Raw genomic sequence first — 27,557 nt, 5'->3', positions numbered from 1 at the left:
CTTTCTCCAAGAATACTTAGCAAAGTTAAGAACACAGGCTGCCTTTAAAAAATCCCCACTGCACTTGGAAGGTCAGTGGAGAAAAACAAAGTTAAACTGCCATAAAATTCTCCTATAATATTGAGGTCAATGTCTTCTTGCTTGATCATTTAATTGATAGTCATAAAGCTCTGACTCTTTTCCAGAGCTCCAAGTTTATTGTGACAATTTTCTTTTCTGTATTAGAGAAATAGTGGGTTTAAAAACAATCATGCAGAACATGCAAATTTTCATATACAACTCTGTGTTAGTCAGGATTCTCTAGAGACACAGAACCAACAGAAGAGATGTATAAATATGAGATTTCTAAAGATGTCTCATACAACTGTGAGAATGAAAAAGCTCAAAATTTGTAAGGCAGGCTGTAAAGCTAGCAGCTCTGATGAAGGGTCTGGATGAACTCCACGGGATTGGCTTGCTGGCTAAAGAAGCAGTGAATCTCTCTCCTTCCCTAAAAGCCTTCAACTGATTTATTATCTCATTGTGGAAGATGCATTAGTTGATGGCAGATGTAATCAGCCACAGATGCAGGCAACTGACTGATGATTTAATACAACAGCCTTCTAGTTTATTAACTGGCCATGAAATGTCCTTGCAGCAATGGTCAGGCCAGTGTTCGCCTGACCAAAGAACTGGGCATAGTCATCTGGCCAAGTTGACACCAGAACCTAGCCATCACACCCTATTATTAATAACTTACATTAGTGTGGAACATATGTTATGATTGATGATAGCATGTTTTTATAATTGCAATATTATCTATAGTCCATGTTTTAAATTAGGGCTCACTGTTATTATAATGCTTTGTCACAGACTCTGAAAAAATTTTATTCTGTTACAATATATAAAATCACACATTTTCCCTTTTAATCACATTCAGGCATACATATAAGTGCTTAATTGCATTCACATTGTTATGCAAACATCACCACCATTCATTAATAGGCTATTACCATCATTCCAAATAGGAACCCTGTACATTACAGGCCTGAAGTTCCCTATCCTATCCCCTGGAAACCTATATTCTAGACTCCAGCTCTATGAGTTCCTTATTCTAATTAATTGCAATCAGTGAGATCATACAATTTTAACATTTTGTGTCTAGCTTATCTCACTCAACATGATAACTTTCACTTCATCCATGTTGTTGCATGTATCGGAACTTTACTACTTTACAGAGCTGAATAACATTCAATTGTATGTATAACATGCATATTTTGTTTATCCATTCATCAGTTGATAGACACTTTGGTTGCTTCCATCTTTTGGCAATTGTGAGTAATGCTACTATGAAATTCAATGTGAAGATATTCTTAGAATCCCTGTTTTCAATTCTTTTGGGCATACACCTAGTACTGGGATTGCCATATCACATAGTAGTTCTATAATTAGCATTCTGAGTAATCACAAAACCATCTTTCACAGTGTCTGCACCATTTTATATTTCCAACAAAAATGGATGACTGTTTCTCTTTCTCTGCATCCTTTCCAGCACTTGTTATTTTCTGTGTTTTTGAATGAGAGCAATTCTAGTGGGCTGAAATGATATCTCACTGTTGTTTTTGATTTATATTTCTCTGATGGCTAATGATGTTGAGCATTGCTTCATGGGATTTCTGGAATTTTATATATCTTTTTTTGAGAGATGTTTATTCAAGTCTTTTACCCACTTTTAATTGAGGTCTTTGTCTTTTTGTTGTTAAGTTACAGGATTTCTTTATATATTCTGGATATTAAGCCTTTATCTGATAGGTGGTTTCAAAATATGTTTCCCATTGTGTAGATTTTCATTGTACTTTCATGATAAAGTACTTTGATGCATAAAAGTTTTTAAGTTTGATGGGATCCATTTATTTGCTTGTTTGTTTGTTTTTTCTTTTGTTGCTTGTGCTTTGGGTGGAAAGTTTAAGGAACCATTGCCTAATACAATGTCCTGAAGATGCTTCCCTACATTTTCTTCCAGGAATTCAAGTTATGTGTCTTATATTTAGTTCTTTAATCCATTTTGAATTGATTTTTGCTTAAAATGTCAAGTAGGGGTGCTCCTTTTCTTTCTTAAATGCAGATTCAGTTTCCCTAGCATCATTTGCTGAAGAGACTATTCTTTCCCAGTTGAGGGATCTTTGCTCCCTTGTCAAAAGTCAGTTGATCATAAATGTAAGAGCTGATTTCTGAGCCCCCAATTTGATTCCTTTGGTCTATTTGTCCATCTTGTGCAAGTACCATGATGTTTTGATTACTGTGTCTTTGTAATGTTTTAAGATCAGTCCTCCAAGAATATTTTGTTTATATTCATAAGAAATATTGGCCTGTGAATTTCTTTTCTTGTGGTATCTTTATATGGCTTTGGTATGAAGATGATATCAGCCTCATAGAAAGAATTAGGGAGTGTTCCCTCCCCTTCAAATTTTAGAAGAGTTTGGAAAGAATTGGGATTAAGTCTTCTTGGAATATTTGATAGGTTTCCCCTTTGAAGTCATGTGGCTTTTCTTTGTTGGGAAAGTTTTGATTACTGATTCAATCTCTTTACTAGTAATTGCTTTGTTGAAATCCTCTATTTCTTCTTTAGTCAATGTTGATAGTTTGTGTGTTTCTAAGAGTGTGTCCATTTCATCTAGTTATCAAATTTATTGGCAGCTAGTTATTCTTAGTACCATTTTAGAGTCCATTGGATTCACCAGGGTCTGTAGTAATGACCCACTTTATCATTATTGATTTTTGTTAGTTGTATTTTCTCTCTTTTCCTTTTCAGTCCAGCCAAAGGATTGCTAAGGTTATTGATCTTTTCAAAGAACCATTTTTTGCTTTTATTGATTCTCTCTATTGGTTTTTGCTTTCTATTTCATTTATCTCCACTCTAATCTTTGATTTTTCACTCCTTCTGCTTACTTTAGATTTAATTTGTTCTTCTTTTTTCTAGTTCTTCCAGTTTTACACTCAGGTCTCTTATTTGAAATCTTTCTTCATTTAGAATGTAAGCACTTAGAACTATAAATTTCCATGTCAATACTGTTTAAACTGTATCCCATAAGTTTTGTAATGTATTTTCATTTTCATTTGCTTCAAGATATTTACTAATTAATTTCTGCTTTCCTCATTAACCCACTGAGTGTTAAGAGTATGTTAATTTACACATATTTGTGAATTTTCCATTTCTCCCTCTGTTTTTAATTTCTAGCTTTATTCTTCTGTGTTTGTAGAATATAGGCTGTATGATTTAATTACCTTTTTTACTTACTGAGACTTTTTTTGTGACTTAAAATATGGTCTATCCTGGAGAATGATCTATGTGCACTCAAGAGTATGTATTCTGTTTGTGTTGAGTAAATTGTTCTCCACATGTCTGTTAGGTATATTTAGCTTAGAGGATCATTCAGTTCTTGTATTTCCTTATTGATATTCTGATTAAGTGTTCTATTCATTACTGAAGGTGAAGTAATAAAATCTCCTACTGTTAATGTAGAATCATCAATTTCTCCCTTCATATCTGTCATTATTTGTGTCATATACTTTGGGCTTTGCTGTAGGTGCCTGTGTTTATAATTGCTACATTTTCCGGTTTTATTTTCCCTGTTACCAGCATTCAATGAATATTTTGTTCCCCTTAATTATTTTTTATTAAAGTCTATTTTATCTGACATTAGTATAGCTACCCCAGCTCCCTTTTGGTTACTATTTGTATGGCATGCTTTTTCCTCCTTCGTTTCACTGTCAAGCTATTTTTATCTTAAAATTTAAGGTGAGTCTCATGTAGACAGCATATAGTTGGATTATGCTTTTATCTGTTCTTCCAATCTCTGCTTTATGACTGGAAAAATTTAACCAATTTTTTTAAGGTGGCAGAAAATTTATTAAGTATGCATGCAGAGAAGGAACATGCAGGCAATCTTGCACAGAAAGAGCTGAGGGATGAAGGGCCTATACACTGTGGGGCCATTTGCTTTTTATAAAAAAGATTTCACTGATAAAACCAAACAGCATGCAAATATGAACATTTTGCCATATACTTTTACATTTTTTTCCTTTTGTAATTTTTATTAACTATTTTACTACCTTCCCCTTTTTACTTCTACTCTGATGCTTGAGTGTAAATGCTCAATCAAAGAGGGTTGGTTGGCTCTACCCTTCTCCCTCCTTTGAGATTCTTGAGCTTAAATGGGGACCATTGGCACCCAGGTGGGGACCATTGGCACCCAGGTGCTGTTTATTGTTGTTCCCAGAGAGATCTTTATCCTTGTGGCCTGACTGCTTCTTGGAATTTGCCCTTTGCTCAGCCAGTCACCATCCTAATTCTAGCCCTGCCTCAATTTCTCCATCCAAGAATTCCAGCTCCCTTAATCTTTTAGGAATTTAGGAAGATGGTCCATCTTCTCTATCTGCTTGGTTTATTTGCTGAAGGATCTCTTTGGGATGCCAAGGGGCTTTGATCTAGTTGGTGTTTGGGGGCAAACAGGTGAGTAAACACTAGCCAATGGTCCCCAGGAAGTGAAGAAGATCACTCCCCAGAAGGGGGGTGGAATATTTAGGGACAATGAGGAACTTGATAGGACACCAGAATGTCTCCAAGTCTACAAAGGAGAGGGGGTAGTGAATGGGAGATGTGAAATCATCAGAGCCATAGGCAGCCTCAGCACACTGTCTTCTTTACTTGCCATGAGTAGGACTTGAGGGGATGACCTGCCCTCCTTCAAGAGACAATGCAGTCCTTGGGCTCAATGCTCATGTTGGTGAAACCCATGACAAGGCCTCAGTGGGTACTGAATTTGAGTCTTATCTCAAGATTTCTAGCACTCTCTCAGCCAGTGGCCCTCTGACTCACAGTTGAAGAAAGGTCCTTGAGGCTTGAAGACACAAATAATGTGACCTTGAGGGGCAGGGCACTTTTAACAGTGACTACAATAAGCTGAGCCAATTCTCTGGTCTTTTGCTTTTTTGCTCCCTCTTTATCATCCTTGTCTCAACTGTTAAAGACATAAAAGCAGTTTCTAATATGTCATTAGTGAGAGTTTGTGGGCTCATAGAGCTTTCTCCAAATATCAGGCAAACGAGATGGTGAAATAGGTGCCCAGTAAAATCTGGGCTTACATTAGTATATGTTTTTAGGACTTCTGCTAACCTCCCTCAGAACAAGGACTGGTTTTCCACCTTCTCTGAAGTGAACACACTTAGATTATTACAATTAGCTGGCTTGGTGGTACATTTTTCACTGCTTTTAGCACAGAAGTAAGTATATGCTCTTAATTGGCTTAAGAAAACAATCAAGAAGATTGTCTCCTCTAGCAGAAACTGAGATATTGGGTATAATACAGCCACAAGTTCCTCCCAGGTCATTGTCTTGATAGAAACCCACACACATCTAGGTGGACATGGGAAATTTCTGATTAATTTCCCTGACTTACAGACTGGAGAATGGTATTGCAATTGAGAGTCCCACTGGGAGACTATGTTTCCCTGTCTTAGAGCTTATATTAACTGCTGGCATTTCCCACTGTGCCTGGAAAAGGAAATAGAGGAGGCATCCTTTCTACTGGTCAGTGTCTTGGGATCTTGGGGAGAAAATCACAAAGCCTCCTCTCATTGGATACCTTTCATGAGAGGTTTCTGGACTTAGATCTCTGGGGAATTTCCTGTGACTTGCCAAGAAGAATTCCAGGACAATGTGTTCTAGAGCAGTTTGGGACTAAAAGCCCATTCAGCACCTTTCATGAGAGATACCTGGACCTACACTTCCAGGGGAGGCATTTTCCCAGGCTTTGCCTGGAAGAATTCCAGGGCAACATTCTCAAGGAGTCCTTTCTCTACATGGGCTCAATGTTTGGGGAACATGGGAAATAAAGTTGCTAAATATTCTTAGGGTACCTTTCATGAGATATGCCTGGACTTATGATTCTTGGAAAGCATGCTTCTTCAGTCCATGCCCAGAAGAATATCAGCAATGCTTTCAAGCATCAGGGTCTGGAACCTTTTGCAGGACCTTTCATGAGAGATGTCTGGGCCAACATTTCCAGGGTCTTCCTGAGCTTTGCCCTGCTGAATTCCAGGGTCCTTCTCTCAAGGTGCCGACCCTCTCTGTCAGCCCAATATCTTGGGAATACAGGAAATAAGGACACTGGACATCACTGGGACATGTTACTGGAAATGTCTAGACCCATGATCCTGAGGTGGGAGTCTGTTCCCCTGAAGGAATTTGAAGATGATGCTCCCAGGAATACTTTCATCCTCTAGTTTCCTGTTCTATGAGGGCTAAAAAGTGAACATTTTCTAGAAGAAGGTTTTCATTCATTCTCAATGGGTCTCAATAGAAACTAAATGATCAAGACTTGGTGGGGAGGCACTCACGTTAGAAAATATTCAATTCTTATGAGGACAGACCAAAGATGACTTCCTAGAAAGTTAAAAAGAAAACTTTGATTAAGGCAGAATCTTGTGTTATAAAAGATGAAGGGATTGAAAGCCAGATAGAGGATAAAGTAGGGGACTTTCATGGAGACAGCAAAAAGGAATCCTGTCAAAGAGGATCCAGCAGAAGGTAGGGTCTGGATCTCCAGAGTGGAGCAAAGAGAGTGTGGGGGAATCTTGAAGACCCAAGGAGAGAGAGAGAGAGGGAGGGAGAGAAGTAGGGGACATTGGTGAGGCTTGATTTGGCTTCCACTGGACTCCTGAATGACATGGGGAATTATCCCCATCAGGCCTCAAGGGAACTATCACCTGCTTCTCTAACTCTCCTTGGATCTGCATGGCATGGAGAGTGGCTCCTGCCACCTCTGAGGAGGGAGCCAGAAGACTCAGCGTAGACTGAGCTTATTTCTTGGGGAGCCAGATCAGAGCCCCTAGATTCCTAGACATGAAGAGTTGCATGAAGATATAAGAGGAGACAACAATGAGCCAAGCAAGAATAAAAGCAAAAGTACATTGCCAAGTCTTCCAGTACACATCAGTCCAGTCAGAGAAAAGTGTCTCTTAAGTGGCTTACCAAGATATGTTGCCAGATTTGATTCCTATGTTATAGGTCATGACATGAGTAAGAATTCAAGTGCACAGCACATAGTAATGAGGCAGGAAATGTATTAAGTACTTATGCAGAAAAAGAACATGCAGACAGTCTCATAAAAAAAGAGGTGAGGGATGAGAGGCTTAATCCACTTCTTTTTTGTATGATGTATGGTGGGGTCATATTTCATTACTTTTCCAGGTGAGTATCCCATTACTGTAGCACCATTTATTGAATTTTTGTTTGCCTATTTGTTTTGTTGGTTGGTTGGTTTTGCTTGTTGTGGGTTTTTTGGGGAAATGCATGGACCAGGAATAAAACCTGTGTCTCCCACATGATAGGGGAGAGTTCTACCACTGAACTACCCATGCACCCCTCTAACCCATTTATTTTTAACATCACTACTGATAAGCAAGATTTTCTTCTATAATTTTGCTACTTAGGTTTTGTGTGTCTTAAACCTTTTTTGTACCTCAATTCTTTCATAAGTGCCTACCTTTATGTTTATTTGATTTTTTTTGTTTTGTACCACATTGATTGCCTTCTCATTTTTATCTGGAAATATTTTTCATCTACTTTTCTTGTAGTTATTATGGGGTTAAAGTTAAATATCTTAAACATATAACAATCAAGTTGGGTTTGATACCAACTTAGCTTTAGTAGTATACACATATACTTCTATACCCCAACATCTCCCTACCCTTCTTTGCATGTTTTATCACTTATATCTTTGTACACTTTATGCCTAAAACCATAAATTAGTTGCTACTTCTTATACTTTGGCATTTTACCACTTATTGGAAGTGAGAAATGGAGTTCCATACCAAACAATATATGATGATAATATTGGTATTTATAATTACCCAAATAGTAACATTTAACACAAGTATTTACTTCATTATGCTGCTTTGAACCACTGTCTTGTCCTGTTCCTTTAAGGATGAAGAATTCCCTTATCACCTTGCTTGTAGTATAAATCTAGTTGTGATCAACTCTGTCAGTTTTTGTTCCTCTGGGAATGCTTTCATCTGTCTCTCATTTTTGAAAGAAAGTCTCACCGGATATAAAATGGTTGACATTTTTTCTCAGTGATCTGTGTAACAATAACATGCTATCTAACATGCATTTAACTATAGGCCCAGAAATAAATAATGGAATAGATATGGCAGACAAAACTATTATTGACCAGAAATATTCCTAATTAATAAAACAAATCAAAACATCTATAATATCACAGTTATAAAATGCTTAAAGAACTCAGAGAGGATAAACAGGAAAAAAAAACCATGCCAAAGCAGATCACAATAAAATTTTGAAGACAAGTGCTAAAAAGATATTCTTAAAAACCTCCAGAGAAAAAATACATGTTACATAAAGAGAACAAATAAAAGAATGACCACATGATGACATGTCTCCACCCATTGGGTGGGTCTTAATAAATTTCTGGAGTCTTACAAAACAGGAAACATTTTGGAGAACAAAAGAGATTCAGAGAGAGCAGAGCAGAATGACACAGCCATGAGAAGCAGAGTCCACCAGCCAGTGACCAATGGAGATGAAGAAGGAAAATTTCTCCTGGGGAGCTTCATCAAACAGGAAGCCAGGAGAAGAAGCTAGTGATGACACCGTGTTTACCATGAGCCCTTCCAGATGAGAGAAGAACCCTGACTGTGTTCACCATGTGTCTTTCCAGATGAGAGAGAAACTGTGACTGTGTTTGCCATGTGCCTTCTCACTTGAGAGAGAAACCCTAAACTTCATTGGCCTTCTTGAAGCAAGGTATCTTTCCCTGGATGCCTTTGATTGGACATTTCTATAGACTTGTTTTAATTGGGACATTTTCTCAGCCTTAGAACTGTATATGAGCAACTTATTAAATTCCCCTTTTAAAAGACAAAAAAAAAGAATTACCACAGATTTCTTGGCAGATGCAAAACAAATCATAAAATATAGTTTTATGTAAACCTATAAGTTTATATGCATAGAAAACATCCTTGTTAATGGATATTGTGTATCAAATATTGCATAATCTCTTCTTGAGTAGTCTTTCTTTCTTTTACTCAAGTGTTTTATGTGTGTTTGCGTGTGTAGATGTGTTGTGTTGGTGTGTGTTTGTGTTCAATATACCTATGTTGATCATGTTGTATAACTGAGCTGCTAACAAAGGCATATTTCTGATGTTCAGTGTTTGGTGATGTTTTATAATTTATCAGTTAGGCTCAGGTACAAATACTTTTAACTTTCTCCCAATGGGAGTTTCAGAGAACCATTAACAAACATCCAAGACCTTCTCCCTGGAAGTATTTGTGCATTATGTGTTTATCCTTGAATCAATGTAAAACTTCAAGAAAATGAGTCTCAAAGGGCTAGAAAAACATGTAAATCCTTACTGAAACAATGAAGATTAAACCTGAAGGACCCAAAGCTGATCCTCCACTAAGGTGAGTTTAAAACTTTGGTCTTTGAAACTTTTTCTCAGGATATACAACCTAAATTGGACCATCTCCACATGCTTTAAAGGGCTTATGCAAAACTGCTTTTGTGCTTTTGTAATATACTTTTCCTTCATTAATGTAAGTAAAGTTCAGGATATTTAGTGCTAGCATTTTAAATGTGACCTTAAAACTCTAAGCAAGCTGTGAATTTGAGGTTTAGTCTCACAGAGGAGCAACATGTAAAGTGTGTACCCAGATTTGGAAGCACCACTCTAAGTTATCTTAGAGGATGTAAATACTAAAGGAAGTAGAAAATAACTAAAATAAAGAGCTATGATGTTTTCCTGACTCCTATTATTTGTTATCCAAGATCACTCCCTTTTTCGTCTCTAAAATATATAGACACCAAGCAAAAATATCACTGCAAAGAGACAGATTTGGGAAGCTTCTGCTGAACTCCTCCCAATGTAAAGAAACCCCCCCTTACTTCCATAGCCTAATTTGTGTGTCTGTGCATTAAGCCAAGCTAATCAGCAAACCCAGATTTGGTGAGGGGTGGCTTCATCTTCAGATATATTGGATATACAGTTCTATATATTCTGTGCTGTGTATTATCTATAACACCTTCAATTTTCAAGTTAGCTTGTGCTTCAGTAATCAATTTCAAATTTGATCTTTGCCCACTCTTGTAGAAAACCTAGTGTCTGTATTGTCCCTCTCTTTATTTTCTGTCTGCTCAGATACCTTAATAGAGAGGCAGCATGTTGTGCTTATAAAAAAAAACTATTCTTAAGGCAAAATTCTTATATTTTAATCATGACTCCATAATTTACCAGCTGAGTGATATTTGTTAAATTATTTAGCACTTTGTGCCTCAATTTCCTGCCTTTCCAATGGGGATGGAAGCATTGCCCACTTCTTATTACTGTGTGGATGGATCACATGTCTGACTGTAAAGTGCTCTAGAAGTCCTTTGCACATAATGAAATCTTCTTTAGCACTGGTTGGCCTCTTTAAATAAAGGTTCAAGAATAATCAGAATAACTATGTCTTTTGTGTGCAGAAGAGTTATGTATGATTGGGGGATCATTCAGAAGAGGTGATTCAATCTGCAGATACAACAGGCAGATATGACAAATGCAGACTATGACTTTTTTAACAAAATTCTAAAATCAGCACATTATAGCATTACATTTTGCATTGAGAAAGATTAAAACCCATATTTAATATTCAGATGTTTCCTAATCACCATCTGATTCATCACTCCTCCAATAATTTGGAAACTCTCTTCATGCCATGCTACTTTATATAGATATGGCAATTGTCAAGAAGATGAGGTTTATAGTTTCATGTAGAGCTCTGTCTTACATATTACTTTAAATTTTAAAAAGCTGAAAATATATATCTATTTTGACATACTTAAAATGAGTTTGGGTCAAATGAACTAAGTCATTGTGGATACATGAAAAACAGCTACATCAAAATATTTTGTCTCTGTTAAGGTATATTTGACCAAAGTTTCAATGAATTAAGTGTTGGTGTGTAAAATTTTGGCATGATGGATGGAGGAAACTTTATTTAGATTTTGAAATGGAGAATATGCCCCTATAGTTTATACATTATGGTCTATGCTTTCTCAGAGATTGCATGTCAATATAATAAGTACTGATTTATTCTATATACAGGGTACCAAGATGAACAATATGGAACAACAAAATCATACTGCAGTGACCCATGTGACTGAATTTATTCTCATAGGTGTCATGGATAACCCTGGACTGAAGGCACCCCTCTTTGCAACCTTTCTTGTCACATACTTGGTCACAGTGATAGGCAATTTGGGCATGACTTTGTTGACCCATTTGGATTCCAAGCTACACACTCCCATGTACTTTTGCCTTAGACATTTGTCCATTACTGATATTGGATATTCCACTGTCATTGGCCCAAAAATGATGGTAAACTTTGTGGTTAATGAAAATACAATTTCCTACAATTGGTGTGCTACTCAGCTGGCAACCTTTGAGATTTTTATCATCAGTGAACTATTTATTCTATCAGCAATGGCTTATGATCACTACATAGCCATCTGCAAACCTCTTTGTTATGTGCTGATCATGGCAGACAAAGTTTGTTGGGTGCTGGTTCTTATTCCATATCTCTATGGCACTTTTGTGTTCCTATTTCTCATGATTAAGTTATTTACATTATCTTTTTGTGCCTCTAACATCATCAGCTATTTTTACTGTGATTGCCTCCCCTTGATATCTATACTCTCTTCTGACACACATAAATTAGAATTGATCATTTTGATCTTTTCAGGCTATAATTTGCTCTCATCCTTGTTAATTGTCCTTGTATCCTACATATTTACTCTTTTTTTTAACTAATGGAAAAAAAAAGAAATTAACACAACATTTAGAAATCATACCATTCTACATATGCAATCAGTAATTCTTAACATCATCACATAGATGCATGATCATTGTTTCTTAGTACATTTGCATCGGTTTAGAGGAACTAGCAACACAACAGAAAAAGATATAGAATGTTAATATAGAGAAAAGAAATAAAAGCAGTAATAATAGTAAAAAAAAACAAAAAAAAAAACAAAAAAAAACCCTACAGCTCAGATGCAGCTTCATTCAGTGTTTTAACATGATTAGTTTACAATTAGGTATTATTGTGCTGTCCATTTTTGAGTTTTTGTATCTAGTCCTGTTGCACAGTCTGTATCCCTTCAGCTCCAATTACACATTATCTTACCCTGTTTCTAACTCCTGCTGAACTCTGTTACCAATGACATATTTCAAGTTTATTCTCGAATGTCCGTTCACATCAGTGGGACCATACAGTATTTGTCCTTTAGTTTTTGGCTGGACTCACTCAGCATAATATTCTCTAGGTCCATCCATGTTACTACATGCTTCATAAGTTTATCTTGTCTTAAAGCTGCATAATATTCCATCGTATGTATATACCACAGTTTGTTTAGACATTCTTCTGTTGATGGACATTTTGGCTGTTTCCATCTCTTTGCAATTGTAAATAACGCTGCTATAAACATTGGTGTGCAAATGTCCGTTTATGTCTTTGCCCTTAAGTCCTTTGAGTAGATACCTAGCAATGGTATTGCTGGGTCGTATGGCAATTCTATATTCAGCTTTTTGAGGAACTGCCAAAACGCTGTCCACAGTGGTTGCACCATTTGGCATTCCCACCAACAGTGGATAAGTGTGCCTCTTTCTCCGCATCCTCTCCAGCACTTGTCATTTTCTGTTTTGTTGATAATGGCCATTCTGGTGAGTGTGAGATGATATCTCATTGTGGTTTTGATTTGCATTTCTCTAATTGCCAAGGACATTGAGCATCTCTTCATGTGCCTCTTGGCCATCCGTATTTCCTCTTCTGGTAGGTATCTGTTCAAGTCTTTTTCCCATTTTGTAATTGGGTTGGCTGTCTTTTTGTTGTTGAGTTGAACAATCTCTTTATAAATTCTGGATACTAGACCTTTATCCGATATGTCATTTCCAAATATTGTCTCCCATTGTGTAGGCTGTCTTTCTACTTTCTTGATGAAGTTCTTTGATGCACAAAAGTGTTTAATTTTGAGGAGCTCCCATTTATTTATTTCTTTCTTCAGTGTTCTTGCTTTAGGTTTAAGGTCCATAAAACCGCCTCCAGTTGTAAGATTCATAAGATATCTCCCAACATTTTCCTCTAAGTGTTTTATGGTCTTAGACCTAATCTTTAGATCTTTGATTCATTTTGAGTTCACTTTTGTATAAGGTGAGAGATATGGGTCTTCTTTCATTCTTTTACATATGGATATCCAGTTCTCTAGTCACCATTTATTGAAGAGACTGTTCTGTCCCAGGTGAGTTGGCTTGACTGCCTTATCAAAGATCAAATGTCCATAGATGAGAGGGTCTATATCTGAGCACTCTATTCGATTCCATTGGTCAATATATCTATCTTTATGCCAATACCATGCTGTTTTGACCACTGTGGCTTCATAATATGCCTTAAAGTCCGGCATCGCGAGACCTCCAGCTTCGTTTTTTTTCCTCAAGATGTTTTTAGCAATTCGGGGCAACCTGCCCTTCCAGATAAATTTGCTTATTGGTTTTTCTAATTCTGAAAAATAAGTTGTTGGGATTATGATTGGTATTGCATTGAATCTGTAGATCAGTTTAGGTAGGATTGACATCTTAATTATATTTAGTCTTCCAATCCATGAACACGGTATGCCCTTCCATCTATTTACGTCTTCTGTGATTTCTTTTAGCAGTTTTTTGTAGTTTTCTTTATATAGGTTTTTTGTCTCTTTAGTTAAATTTATTCCTAGGTGTTTTAGTCTTTTAGTTGCAATTGTAAATGGGATTAGTTTCTTGATTTCCCCCTCAGCTTGTTCATTACTAGTGTATAGAAATGCTACAGATTTTTGAATGTTGATCTTGTAACCTGCTACTTTGCTGTACTCATTTATTAGCTCTAGTAGTTTTGTTGGGGATTTTTCCGGGTTTTCGACATATAGTATCATATCGTCTGCAAACAGTGATAGTTTTACTTCTTCTTTTCCAATTTTGATGCCTTGTATTTCTTTTTCTTGTCTAATTGCTTTGGCTAGAACTTCCAACACAATGTTGAATAATAGTGGTGATAGTGGACATCCTTGTCTTATTTCTGATCTTAGGGGGAAAGTTTTCAATTTTTCCCCATTGAGGATGATATTAGCTATGGGTTTTTCATATATTTCCTCTATCATTTTAAGGAAGTTCCCTTGTATTCCTATCTTTTGAAGTGTTTTCAACAGGAAAGGATGTTGAATCTTGTCGCATGCCTTCTCTGCATCAATTGAGATGATCATGTGATTTTTCTGCTTTGATTTGTTGATATGGTGTATTACATTAATTGATTTTCTTATGTTGAAACATCCTTGCATACCTGGGATGAATCCTACTTGGTCATGATGTATAATTCTTTTAATGTGTTGTTGGATACGATTTGCTAGAATTTTATTGAGGATTTTTGCATCTGTATTCATTAGAGAGATTGGTCTGTAGTTTTCTTTTTTTGTAATATCTTTGCCTGGTTTTGGTATGAGGGTGATGTTGGCTTCATAAAATGAATTAGGTAGTTTTCCCTCCACTTCGATTATTTAGAAGAGATTGAGGACAGTTGATACTAATTCTTTCTGGAATGCTTGATAGAATTCACATGTGAAGCCGTCTGTTCCTGGACTTTTCTTTTTAGGGAGCTTTTGAATGACTAATTCAATCTCTTTACTTGTGATTCATTTGTTCAGGTCATCTATTTCTTCCTGAGTCAAAGTTGGTTGTTCATGTCTTTCCAGGAACCCGTCCATTTCATCTAAATTGTTGTATTTACTAGCGTAAAGTTGTTCATAGTATCCTGTTATTACCTCCTTTATTTCTGAGAGGTCAGTAGTTATGTCTCCTCTTTCATTTCTGATCTTATTTATTTGCATCCTCTCTCTTCTTCTTTTTGTCAATCTTGCTAAGGGCCCATCAATCTTATTGATTTTCTCATAGAATCAACTTCTGGTCTTGTTGATTTTCTCTATTGTTTTCATGTTTTCAATTTCATTTATTTCTGCTCTAATCTTTGTTATTTATTTCCTTTTGCTTGCTTTGGGGTTAGTTTGCTGTTCTTTCTCCAGTTCTTCCAAGTGGACAGTTAATTCCTGCATTTTTGCCTTTTCTTCTTTTCTGATATAGGCATTCAGGGCAATAAATTTCCCTCTTAGCACTGCCTTTGCTGCATCCCATAAGTTTTGATATGTTGTGTTTTTGTTTTCATTAGCCTCTAGGTATTTACTAATTTCTCTTGCAATTTCTTCTTTGACCCACTTGTTGTTTAAGAGTATGTTGTTGAGCCTCCATGTATTTGTGAATTTCCTAGCACTCTGCCTATTATTGATTTCCAACTTCATTCCTTTATGATCCGAGAAAGTGTTGTGTATGATTTCAATCTGTTTAAATTTGTTAAGACTTGCTTTGTGACTCAGCATATGGCCTATCTTTGAGAATGATCCATGAGCACTTGAGAAAAAGGTGTATCCTCCTGTTGTGGGATGTAATGTCCTATAAATGTCTGTTAAGTCTAGCTCATTTATAGTAATCTTCAGATTCTCTATTTCTTTATTGATCCTCTGTCTAGATGTTCTGTCCATTGATGAGAGTGGTGAATTGAAGTCTCCAACTATTATGGTATATGTGTCTATTTCCCTTTTCAGTGTTTGCAGTGTATTCCTCACGTATTTTGGGGCATTCTGGTTCAGTGCGTAAATATTTATGATTGTTATGTCTTCTTGTTTAATTGTTCCTTTTATTAGTATATAGTGTCCATCTTTGTCTCTTTTAACTGTTTTACATTTGAAGTCTAATTTGTGGAATATTAGTATAGCCACTCCTGCTCTTTCCTGGTTGTTATTTGCATGAAATATCTTTTCCCAACCTTTCACTTTCAACCTATATTTATCTTTGGGTCTAAGATGTGTTTCCTGTAGACAGCATATAGAAGGATCCTGTTTCTTAATCCATTCTGCCAGTCTATGTCTTTTGATTGGGGAATTCAGTCCATTAACATTTAGAGTTATTACTGTTTGGATAATATTTTCCTCTACCATTTTGCCTTTTGTGTTATATATATCATATCTGACTTTCCTTCTTTCTATACTCTTCTCCATACCTCTCTCTTCTGTCTTTTTGGTTCTGACTCTAGTGCTCCCTTTAGTATTTCTTGCAGAGCTGGTCTCTTGGTCACAAATTCTCTCAGTGACTATTTGCCTGAAAATGTTTTAATTTCTCCCTCATTTTTGAAGGACAATTTTGCTGGATATAGGAGTCTTGGTTGGCAGTTTTTCTCTTTTAGTAATTTAAATATATCATCCCACTATCTTCTAGCTTCCATGGTTTCTGCTGAGAAATCTACACATAGTCTTATTGGGTTTCCTTTGTATGTGACGGATTGCTTCTCTTTCACTGCTTTCAAGATCCTCTCTTTCTCTTTGACCTCTGACATTCTAAGTAGTAAGTGTCTTGGGGAATGCCTATTTGGGTCTAATCTGTTTGGGGTGCGCTGCACTTCTTGGATCTGTAATTTTAGGTCTTTCATAAGAGTTGCAAAATTTTCAGTGATAATTTCTTCCATTAGTTTTTCTCCTCCTTTTCCCTTCTCTTCTCCTTCTGGGACACCCACAGCACGTATATTTGTGTGGTTCATATTGTCCTTGAGTTCCCTGATACCCTGTTCAAATTTTTCCATTCTTTTCCGGATAGTTCCTGTTTCTTTTTGGGATTCAGATGTTCCATCCTCCAAATCACTAATTCTATCTTCTGTCTCTTTAAATCTATCATTGTAGGTATCCATTGTTTTTTCCATCTTTTCTACTTTATCCTTCACTTCCATAAGCTCTGTGATTTGTTTTTTCAGTTTTTCTATTTCTCCTTTTTGTTCAGTCCATGTTTTCTTCCAGTCCTCCCTCAATTTATCGGTTTCATTTTTGAAGAGGTTTTCCATTTCTGTTCGTATATTCAGCATTAGTTGTTTCAGCTCCTGTATCTCATTTGAACTATTGGTTTGTTCATTTGACTGGGCCATATTTTCAATTTTATGAGCATGATCCGTTATCTTCTGCTGGCATCTGGGCATTTAGTCAGATTTCCCTGGGTGTTGGACCCCACAGGTTGAAAGATTTTTTCTGTGAAATCTCTGGGTTCTGTTTTTCTTATCCTGCCCAGTAGGTGGCGCTCGTGGCACACGTTTGTCTACGGGTTCCACCAGTGAAAGTTGCTGTGAGTCCTTTAACTTTGGAAAACTCTTGCTGTAGGGGAGGTTCGGCAGCCGAAACATCTTGGAAGAGTGCCAGCCAGCCCGGGGGTCCGAACGTGGTGAGGTTCGCCGGCCACCGCAGCACGGGAGAGTGCCCGACTGAATTTCCTAGTCGGCCCGGGGCCCCAAACGTGGCAGGAGGGCGCCTGCTGCCGCAGCCCGGGAGAGTGCACTGTTCCCAGCCGGACCGGGGAGTCACGTGTTTGGAAGGGACCCCCCGGTCACCGTTCTCCGCAGTCTGGGGATTTCTGACCCAACTCTCTCAGTTGGTCTGGGGGGCCTTGCGTGGTAGGGGCACCAGCCGCCGTGGCCCCAGGGGACTACCTGCCCAATTCTGCCAACTGGCCTGGGAAGGAGGAATGGAGGGACTCCGGCCGCTTGCCGTCCCACCCGGGAAAGCCCGCGCCCCTCAGCGATCTCACTGGAGCTGGTTCTCCCAGACAGTCAGCCATTCCAGGATGGGGTACGCCATCCCTTTGATCTCCGTGTGGCTCCGGGAGCTGCTCTGTATTGTCTCCACTCCCCCAGTAGCTGTTCTGGAGGAGGAAAGGTGAGGGTGGCAAGGCTGTCGAGGCCCGTGTAGAGGAGCCAGTGAAGGCAGAAGAGGGCATGGTGGTGGTTGGAGAGCCGCCGGAGCAGGAGGAGAAAGGGAAGTATAAGATGGCGGATGGAGTGCTGCCAGAGCAGAAGGGGGAAGAGGGAGCCAGCGGACGGGCGGGTTGGCTGGCTGGTGGGGCGTGGGTGCCACGCACCGGGCCAGTGGACAAAGAGGGAGAGGAGGGCGGGCGGGCTGGCTGGCTGGCGGGGTGTGGGCGCCGCGCGCCAGGCCAGCGGACAAAGAGGGAGAGGGGGGCGGGCGGGCTGGCTGGCTGGTGGGGCGTGGGCCCATATTTACTCTTGTGACCATCCTCAGAATGAACTTAGCTGACGGGTGGTACAGAACTTTCTCTACCTGCGGCTTCCATCTGACAGTGGTGGTTGTCTTTTATGGGACACTATTGTTTATTTACCTGAAACCCAAATCCAGCCATACTTTTGATATTGATAAAATGGCCTCAGTGTTTTACACTCTGGTTATCCCTATGTTGAATCCGTTGATCTACAGCTTGAGGAACAAAAAAGTAAAACGTGCTCTAAAGAGAATGTTAACTAATCAAAGCAAAATGCTCACTTAATATCTTAATGTTCAGTAAGAAAATATACAAGAATATTTGCTTAATAGTCTGTCAGAAGGGTAAAATTAATTAGGTAGTTGGGAAATATTAGTGCTCAATGAATATACAACTATGTGATGATATTTGAGCCATTGATTGTACACACCATGTGTGGGATGTATGTGTGGGAAGATTTCTCAATTAAAAAAATAGTCTGTCAGAGTATATATAGAATTGAAAAATAGAAATATTTGATCAGATTCATTCTTCTATATTTTCCTCTTGTTATGAGCGGAACACTTCCTTTTCTATCACTCTGTACTTTTCTTCTTCACTTCAAAAGACATTTTTAGCTAGATGCTATAAACCCGCAAAGTTTTTCAAGGTCCCACTGACAAACTCTATATTTAGAAATAAGGCACATTATATCAAATTTGGGGGGTAAGGCAAAAAAATTTCTCGTTGAATTTCCTTGGCATCTTTGTCATAAAATAATTGTCCCAAAATAGATGGTTTTATTTCTTGACTCTTAACTAGGTTCTTCTGATCTATATCTGTATTTATGAGAATGATACATGTCTAAATTACTGCAGCTTAATAGTAAATTTTGAAATGAGGTTTTCTCCCACTTTTTTCTTCATTTAAAAATCATACAACTATTCCAGTTCCATTATATTTCCAAAGAATTTTAGAATTAGCATGACAATACGCACAGAAATGCCTGCTGGGATTTTGAAAATGATTGCACTGAATCTATAGATCAATTTGTGGCAAATTACAATCTCAAAAATCTTGAGTCTCCTAACCTATGTATATGACATATCTCCCTTTATTTAAAAATTTAATTTCTCTTGGCAAGGTTTAATAGTATTCTGTGTATAAGTGTTGCAGTTTTTTTGTTAAATTTATTTCTAGGTATTTTATTTTGTTGGATGTCATTGTGAAAGTAGCTGTTTTCTTAATTGCATTTTCTGACTATTAGCTCTTGATGTAGAGAAATAGACATAGGTTTAACATATTGATTTCCCCTTCAGCCTTGCTCAATATATTAGTGCTATATATTTTTATAAGTTCCTTAGAATTAGCTATGTGAAGTATCAAATGATTGTGAACAAAATCTGTTTCTCTTCACCCTTTGTGAGCACAATGTTCCATGTGCTTCCTGATTTCTAATTGTTCTGTCTATTAATGAGAGGGGATATTAAAGTCTCCAACAATTAATCCTAAATTTTTTGTTTCTACATTTAAATTCATCCTTTTTTGTTGTATGCATTTTGGGACTCCATTGTTATGCACATATGTATTTTTGAATTAGTAATTGTTATATTATCTTAATGGATTGGATTTTTAATCATTATTAAATATACTATAGTACCATTGTCTTAAGTCTATTGTGTCTCCTATAAGTACATTCACTTCTGCTTTTACAGTTACTACTTGCATGGTATATAATTTTCCATCATTTAAATTTAAACTTCTTTTTTTTTTCATGAGCAGGCACTGGGAAGCTAACTTGGGTCTCCAGCATGGCAGGTGAGAATTCTGCTACTGGGCCACCATCATACCACCATTTAACTTTGATTCTAAAGTGTGTCTCTCATACACAGCATGAGGTTAGATCTTGTTGGGTATCTAGTTTGTTAATGTCTGCACATTGATTGAATTTTTAATACAGCTACATTTAACATAATCATTAATATAGTTAGATGTACATATTTCATTTTGCTGTTTATTTTCTACATATCTCAGATGTTTTAGTTCTTACACTGCTCTCTTATTCCTTTTTAAATATAAAATATACCCAACTTAATATACCATTTTAATTCCTTTGTTGGATTTTTTTGTTATAATATTGAGTTATATTCTTGGTTGTGGCTCTGGGTATTACAATACACATCTTAAATTAAAATAGTTGCATATTAATTTAATTCCAATAAAATTAGAAACTTCCTTCCAATGTCAATTCACTACCATGTTACTAGTGTCATATGTACTACATCTTTATATGTTGCAGTTCAAATACACAGTTTTGTAATTACTGTTTGGTTAAGTTTATTTTAAAATGGTTAACAGAAGAAAAGAGAAAAATATAAGTATGTAGTCTTTTAATTGACCCACATATCAGCATTTACCCATGTTCTGTATCTCTTCATGTGGGTTTCAATTACTCAATTATTTCAATTATTCAGTTGTCTGATGCATTCATCCTACAACCTGAAAAGTTTTCTTTAATATTTCTTTTGAGGCAGAACTGCTAGCAACAAATGTTTTTAGTCCTCATTTATCAGTGGATGTCTTTATTTCACTGGAATTTTTGTGTCTTTTGGACATTCAATGTGTTTTCCCACTGTTTTATGGCTTTTATTATATCTAATGTGATACCAGCTACTATGTTATTGTGGTCCCCTTGGACATGATGAATCTTATTGTCTTGCTATTTTCAAGGTTTCCTTTCTTTACTTCTGCTTAATAATAATTTGCCTAAAAGTGTGGATCTCTTTAGGTTAAGCATGCTGGGATTTTGTTGAAGTACTTGGATGTATATATTAATGCTTTTCATCATATTTGAGAAGTTTTCAGCCACCATTCTGCAAAGTATTATTTCCCCTTTCTTCTCATCTTGTGGAATTCCTATAAGGCATGCGTCAGCATGCTTGGCAATGCAGGTGTCTGAGGTTCTTTTCATTCTTCTTCACTTTTCCTTCTATTTTCAGTTTACATAATCTCTATTGATCTGTTTTTAGGTCTGTTAATTCTTTCTTCTGCCATATTAAATCTGCTGTTAAACACATGTATGCATGTTTTGTTTTGTTTTTTACAAATCTTTCCATTTATTACAACTCTGGCATTTCAATTTTTCAATAAATTTTTTTATTTTCATTTAATGAATCATTCTAATCACACTTTCCTTTGACTCTTTAAACTTAATTCTCTTTAATATTTTGAGCATTTTTCACTACTACCTTGAAGATTTTGTCTGCTAACTCTGATATTGAGGAACTGAAACACAGTTTATATTAACTCCTTAATTTCCACTGTTTAAGGATCATAATGCATGCCTTCCTTGAATGTCTTGTAATTTCTTATACTGGATATTTTATATAAAATAATGTGGATTCTGATTCCCTGATCCTTGGATGAATCAACCAAAATAATGTTCAAATTTTGGCACAGAAAATTGAAGCTTTCATGTTTTGTCTTTCATCCATGGATCATGACAAGTGAACATATAAAAAAGAGTTATCATCATATAACTTAATTAATAGGATTTTTGTTTTAGCAAATTATATTATAAAATTTTAATATCCATCAATGTATACATGTTATACTCTTTAATGGCCCTATTTTATTTTACAATGAAAGCAGTCATTACACTGTTAAACAAATATCATTTAAAATATATTCAGGTAGCTGCCACTTTGGACAGTTTCAAAAACAGTTAAAATACATTTATTTTCTTAATTTTGTTATAAGTTCACAGCATTAACATTGTTGTATATAATGAGAGAGTTATTTTACATAAATTTACCATTATATGAGCCTCCCAAAGGATGTTGTAATAGGGATATTTATCATTCCAATAGTAAAATATATTAAAATATTATATATAGTAATGTATAAAAATGTTAAACAGGGCAGTGTGACAGTGGTTCAGTGGCAAAATTCTCACTTGCCATGCTGGAGACCCAGGTTCAATTCCCAGTGCCTGCCCATGCAAACAAACAAACAAACAAAATGTTAAACAGGGGAGAGACTTAGTTGTGTGCTGATAAGTGTTTCACAACCAACTCTTTGAAAAATAAGATGAAAAGCTTTGACATTTATGTTGACTCCCATGGTGTAAATATTCCCAGGAAAGCTGATTTAAAACTCACAATGAAATGTCTTTGAATGAGTAGTTGGGAAAAGATGAGCTATTAGGATCTCAGGATGATGCCAGCTGTCTTCAGTATACCTCTCTGATATTTATGCAAACCTTGGATTGGTTTTAATTATAAACAAAATAAAATTGCATAAGATTTAGAAAAACACACCTACTAATATGGTATAATATATGAAAAAAATTGTCCTTCACCATCCATGATGGGAGTCTCAAATAACCTCTTAAAGCTTTTCCCACTGACTTTAACATTAATTAATGGATGTTGTTTGTGACTATTTTTACCAGGGAGTTCTATTGGTAATTTCCTATTTCCTTCATTTTCCTTTTATGTTTATTACTTTGAATTCTTTTGTAAGGAAGATTGTCTCACAAATTGGCACTCAAGTACTTCCTGGAAACTTTGTGACTTAATATATTCTACAATCTCACCCAGTTTAGTAATTCTCTGACAATTCGCAAAGAGGTATCCAGAAATTTTGATTCGCCTATGAAGTTTTTCTCACTAATATTACCCCTGGCACATGATTGAATTTCTCTCAATCCTTAAAAACATCCCCTAGTACTTCCTAAGACAGACAATTTTATTGACTACAGTGAAACTCATGATAACCCAAATTGTACCAGGAAAGGCTTGCCCTAAACTGCCAATCATAAATCCTTTAGTCTGAATGGAAATTTTATCAGCTGACAGAATTTGAGACATACATGGCTGTATTTCTTGGACAAATGATCATTCCTCTTATGATTTTAAAAATATTTTATTTTTAATGATTTTTTTCTAAAAATAGATTATAACAGTTATTCTGTGTGTCTAATTTAAAATACTGTTTCTTTAATTTATTGAAATGACATTGATCTTGCTGAAAGACTTGGGATTCTAAGAATTCTATGTCAACTGTGTTATGTTTCCCCAAATATGAAGATGTCTGAAGCAATATACTGTAATTATTTTGTTCAGATAGGCTCAACACCCAAAGTTCTCACCTATAAATCCACTATCAAAATTCAGGAGGGAATTGAGATTAATAATAGTATCCCAGTAAGAACTTCTGATACTAGATATGAGTCAAAGCATACCTATTTCACACTCTCCAAGGCTTTCAAATGAGGATTTAAAAGTTCAATGACATTGGCAAACTCTGCCAATTCAAAGTGACAAAAACAATGTTTATGAAACACAAATCCTCCCATAGGTTGGCAAGAGCTCTGGACTATTTGTAAGCAAACCTCTCCTCTGTGGTTTGCAAGATGCTAGTTACATTCAGTTCATTAATTAAGTCCTTCTTTGAATTCTGTTAACCCATGTTCCAAATGTATGAGAAGATGCCTCTGTGACTTATGAATATGGCTGATGCATGATATACTTATTAAATTATTATAGTTATTGTCATAAAAATAGTAATGATAATGTGGTCTGGACTCAGAAAAATTCAATAAAACCATTAGGCTTCATCTAGGTAGGAATATTCCTGAAATTTCAAGGAAAATTTTCAAATATAAAACTTGACAATGAAAACTGAAAATGGGGTTTGATTTGGATTTAATATTTTTTCCTGAATCAGAAAAAGTGATAAAACATAAGCGAATATCATTTTCAATAAAAATGCCCATAAATACAGGAAAATTCATATTCTGCACTTTTAAAAAGTATGTTTTGTGTACTTAATTTTTAAAACACTTTGTTTTAGATTACAAGAATATAATGGCGAACAAAGCAATTTCTTCCCTTGTGGAATTTCTACTTTGGCATGGAGTTTGATGAAAAATAGGGAAGTATGTAAAGTGCTATCCAAGGATGAGGAAACCTTATAACTAAAATAGGGCAGAGACAGCTACTGGTGTACAAACTTTGAGACTTGAACATGATGGACATGTTTTAGAAATAACCAGAAGGCAAATGCATCTAGAATGTAGTGATCCAGGCAGAGAATTTTAGAGGATGAGTTGGAGTGAAAAAAAAACCAAGATACTTTAAAATGATGGCACATAAAACCACATTATAGCGTCTTGAGCTATGATGAACCTGCTGAATGAGCCTAGGCAAGCCATTAAAACTTTATTTCACCATGACCATTGAGTGTCATCATTGTGTTGAAATTGTTCCCCTGAGACCGACACACTGGTAGTTAATAACATTTTTTCCACCATGTACGAGGTGTATAAAGGCAATAAAGTCTTTCTAAATCCTTTCTTTTACTGGAATGTCCTCATCTATTGGCTAGATATCAGTGAGAACAGAAGCAGCTAGTACAAAGAACACAATGAATAAACTGCTCTCTATTAATTAATAAAGCATCCAAAGGATTATCTTCTAAATTCCTCCAATTTATGGAGAAGAAATGTGAGAAATCCCAGAAAAAAGTTTTATTTGATAAGTTAAATTAACATTGTGACAAAGTTCACATTTGGCATTCATGCTTATTTTAAGACAACATTATATGGCAGGCTCTAGCTGCAGAATGTGCAACTGTAACAGATGTTTCAGTGAGCAAGGAGGCCACATAGAAGTGTTAAATCTCTTGTTTCTCTGAAATTTAAAAATCCTCATTAAGTATGGAACCGCAAAGAACCACTAAAAATAAGAATAATATATTTCAGTATAAATTTCCTCCTTGATCAATCATTATATTGTTCCAGTCAGATGTTAAAAGGGATATCCTCAATTTACTATGTTAAATTTGTTATACTGAGCAGCCAACCTCTATTTGCTGGACAAGATCTTTATCTTATGTTCATTCATGATATTTTATCCCACAAATCTTATTTGGGATGATACATGAAGCTAAGGAAAGTGGTATGGCAAAGTAGCCTAAGCCATGAGATACATAAGGACCCAGTGGTTGCTACAGCTATAAATTAGAAACCTATACATTTATATTGAACAAGGACATCAAATGATTTTATGCTTGATTCACTTTAAAAATTTCCTGTATCTTGTATAAAGACGTGGTTTTGGCACTTTATGACCCTCTATAGAATGCCTTCTATTACTGAGTATTTAATTGTATGACCTTATATTATATCTTAAGCCAAAATTTAAAAATGAATTTGGGAATTAAACATGATTCTTGACTACTCACATGTTTTAAATTCATTGGATTCATGAGTAAGAATTACCTTTTTATTGCATTTAGGTTAGTAGGACTTGTTCAGGGATACTACCCTGCCCCTAAGTTATTTGTTTGTTTATTGTAAGTATTATTCTGTAGTTATTGATCAAGTGTTGTGATAGCAGACCACAATTCATGGCATTTTAAAAGAAGGTACAAGTAGAGATGGGACATTTGGCCAAATGCACTGAACATATTTGCCATTTTTCTTTAAAAGCATTGTATAGTAGAATTATTTAATATCTGAAACATACTATCCACACATATATATCTTGATTGTCACCCACACAATGTAATCAGATTGTGATTCCTAAACATTTGCTACATTTTCTGTTTCAATAAAATGTTCTGTTAATAAACGTAAGATTATGTCCCTCTCCTCATTATTTTAAAGCCTACTGTTATGGTTAGAAATGTACTTAGTAGAAAATTAAGGAGAAAATTTAAAAACTCATAATCAATAAACAAAACACACAAGTTGATTCTTCTTCACACACTAAATTGGCAATACATTTCTTATTCACCATTTAATTCAGAGTGCCTGGGATGTAAGCATATGCTCAGATTTTTTACTAAATGCCTTGTGCCTACAGCGTTGATATAAGGCTCCCAGGAGAAGTTGTATGAACATTTCTTAGAAGGACATTTGTAGCATTTCCACAAGGTAACTTCTACCCTCTTTCTTTTCAAATACAAATTCTAAGTCTGACATCAATTATCAACACCTACAATAAAAGAAAGAAATTTCTAATAATAATAATACTTTGAGAGTTAGGGAGTCCATAGGGCCATGATGCCATATGAAAAGCAAAGCTTGAGAGCTGTAGTTCTTCAATAAACAGGGAATAACATCACAAGTGTTTACCTTAATTTGGAATCCCAAGATATAATTTTTCTAGTAGGTTTATATTCTACCCAGGTGGTTACTCATTGTTGGGTGATGAAGCCATCATAGCAGCTCAAGATTTCTTAAAATGTAACACAAAGGAATGAAATAAAAGTGTTTGGAGTACCTTTTCTAACTAAAGATCATTTTATTTCAGTTTTGTGTATGTGTGTTATGATGGAAAGTATTTTGTATTATATTGTAGTACATAAATTTCCACTGAATAATCTATGAGGTAGATTGGAAAAATCAGGCCCCTGGTTGACTACAGTATAATTCATGTCAAAACTGTAATTTGTATTGTTGCAATAAGTAAATATTTTTCCATTATTAGTTGAGGATATATTAAACTATGGTAATATTCAAGGGCTAGATTAGGAATAGTCATGAATGCTTTCAAATATAATATCTGCTCTACTTTCAATATGAATACAAATTATTGGTATGCATGAAAATATGATTTTGGAAGAAGAGAAAAACCAGAGAGGAAAATAGACCTGAAAAATGGAAAAAAGTTGGATAAGGAATTTTTTTCTTTCCAGTCTAGTCTACTGTCTCTTCTTTGACTGCTTTATCTTCAACCTGCTAGCAGTGTCTTGAAGTTAATAAGTGATCAAGAGTGAAAGAACAAGTGAATGAATGAATTTCAATAGCTTTCCATGGAAGTGGAAGTTAAATATAATCAAGAGACATTTTAAATATAAAATGTTGAATCATAGGTTCAGGTCAGACCAGGAAATGTTTTGGGAGCTGTTTATATGTGAGGAGTTTATGTCCTTGTATTAATGAAAACAGTGCTGGATGGTGGTCTAGGGTGGAGTTATTGAATTGGTATCTGTAACTACTAGCAGAATATAAATTTAATATATAGGCTCTTGAACATTCTTTAGATTTAATAGAACATAATATCATAAATATAATAAAGGAATTCACAAGATGAATGCATGCCAGATAAATATTATTCTGGGTATATTTATTAGCTCTATATTTTCTTGTGATAAGCACTTCTTTTCATTGTTTGTGGCTAAAAATCTTTGAATCTAGAGAACATGCCCTTAACAAAAACATCATTTTTCCTATTTTCTCTTTCATCATTCTTTTTTTTTCCTCAAAATTGACTTTCATTTTTTTGACCTGAAAATTAAAGATTTGGGCTGAAAGGGCTTCTAGGTACTGATTTCCCTCCATTTGCACATTGCTAT

General features: G+C 35.8%; 1 protein-coding gene and 1 long non-coding RNA gene across 2 annotated transcripts in view; one reads left to right on the top strand and one right to left on the bottom strand.

The window, feature by feature from the left end:
• Window positions 1–27,557, bottom strand: part of LOC143649741 (uncharacterized) — a 46,283-nt gene that overhangs the window by 5,723 nt on the left and 13,003 nt on the right. The window lies entirely within an intron of this gene.
• Window positions 11,160–18,497, top strand: LOC143649739 (olfactory receptor 8K1-like). The gene is made up of 2 exons (XM_077119665.1): window positions 11,160–11,830; window positions 18,209–18,497. Exons 1-2 carry the CDS (start codon window positions 11,160–11,162, stop codon window positions 18,495–18,497), a joined length of 960 nt encoding a protein of 319 aa, XP_076975780.1.

This window comes from Tamandua tetradactyla, chromosome 11 (assembly GCF_023851605.1).
Source record: "Tamandua tetradactyla isolate mTamTet1 chromosome 11, mTamTet1.pri, whole genome shotgun sequence".
NCBI lineage: Eukaryota > Metazoa > Chordata > Mammalia > Pilosa > Myrmecophagidae > Tamandua > Tamandua tetradactyla.
This window is presented reverse-complemented; position numbering and strand designations above follow the sequence as displayed.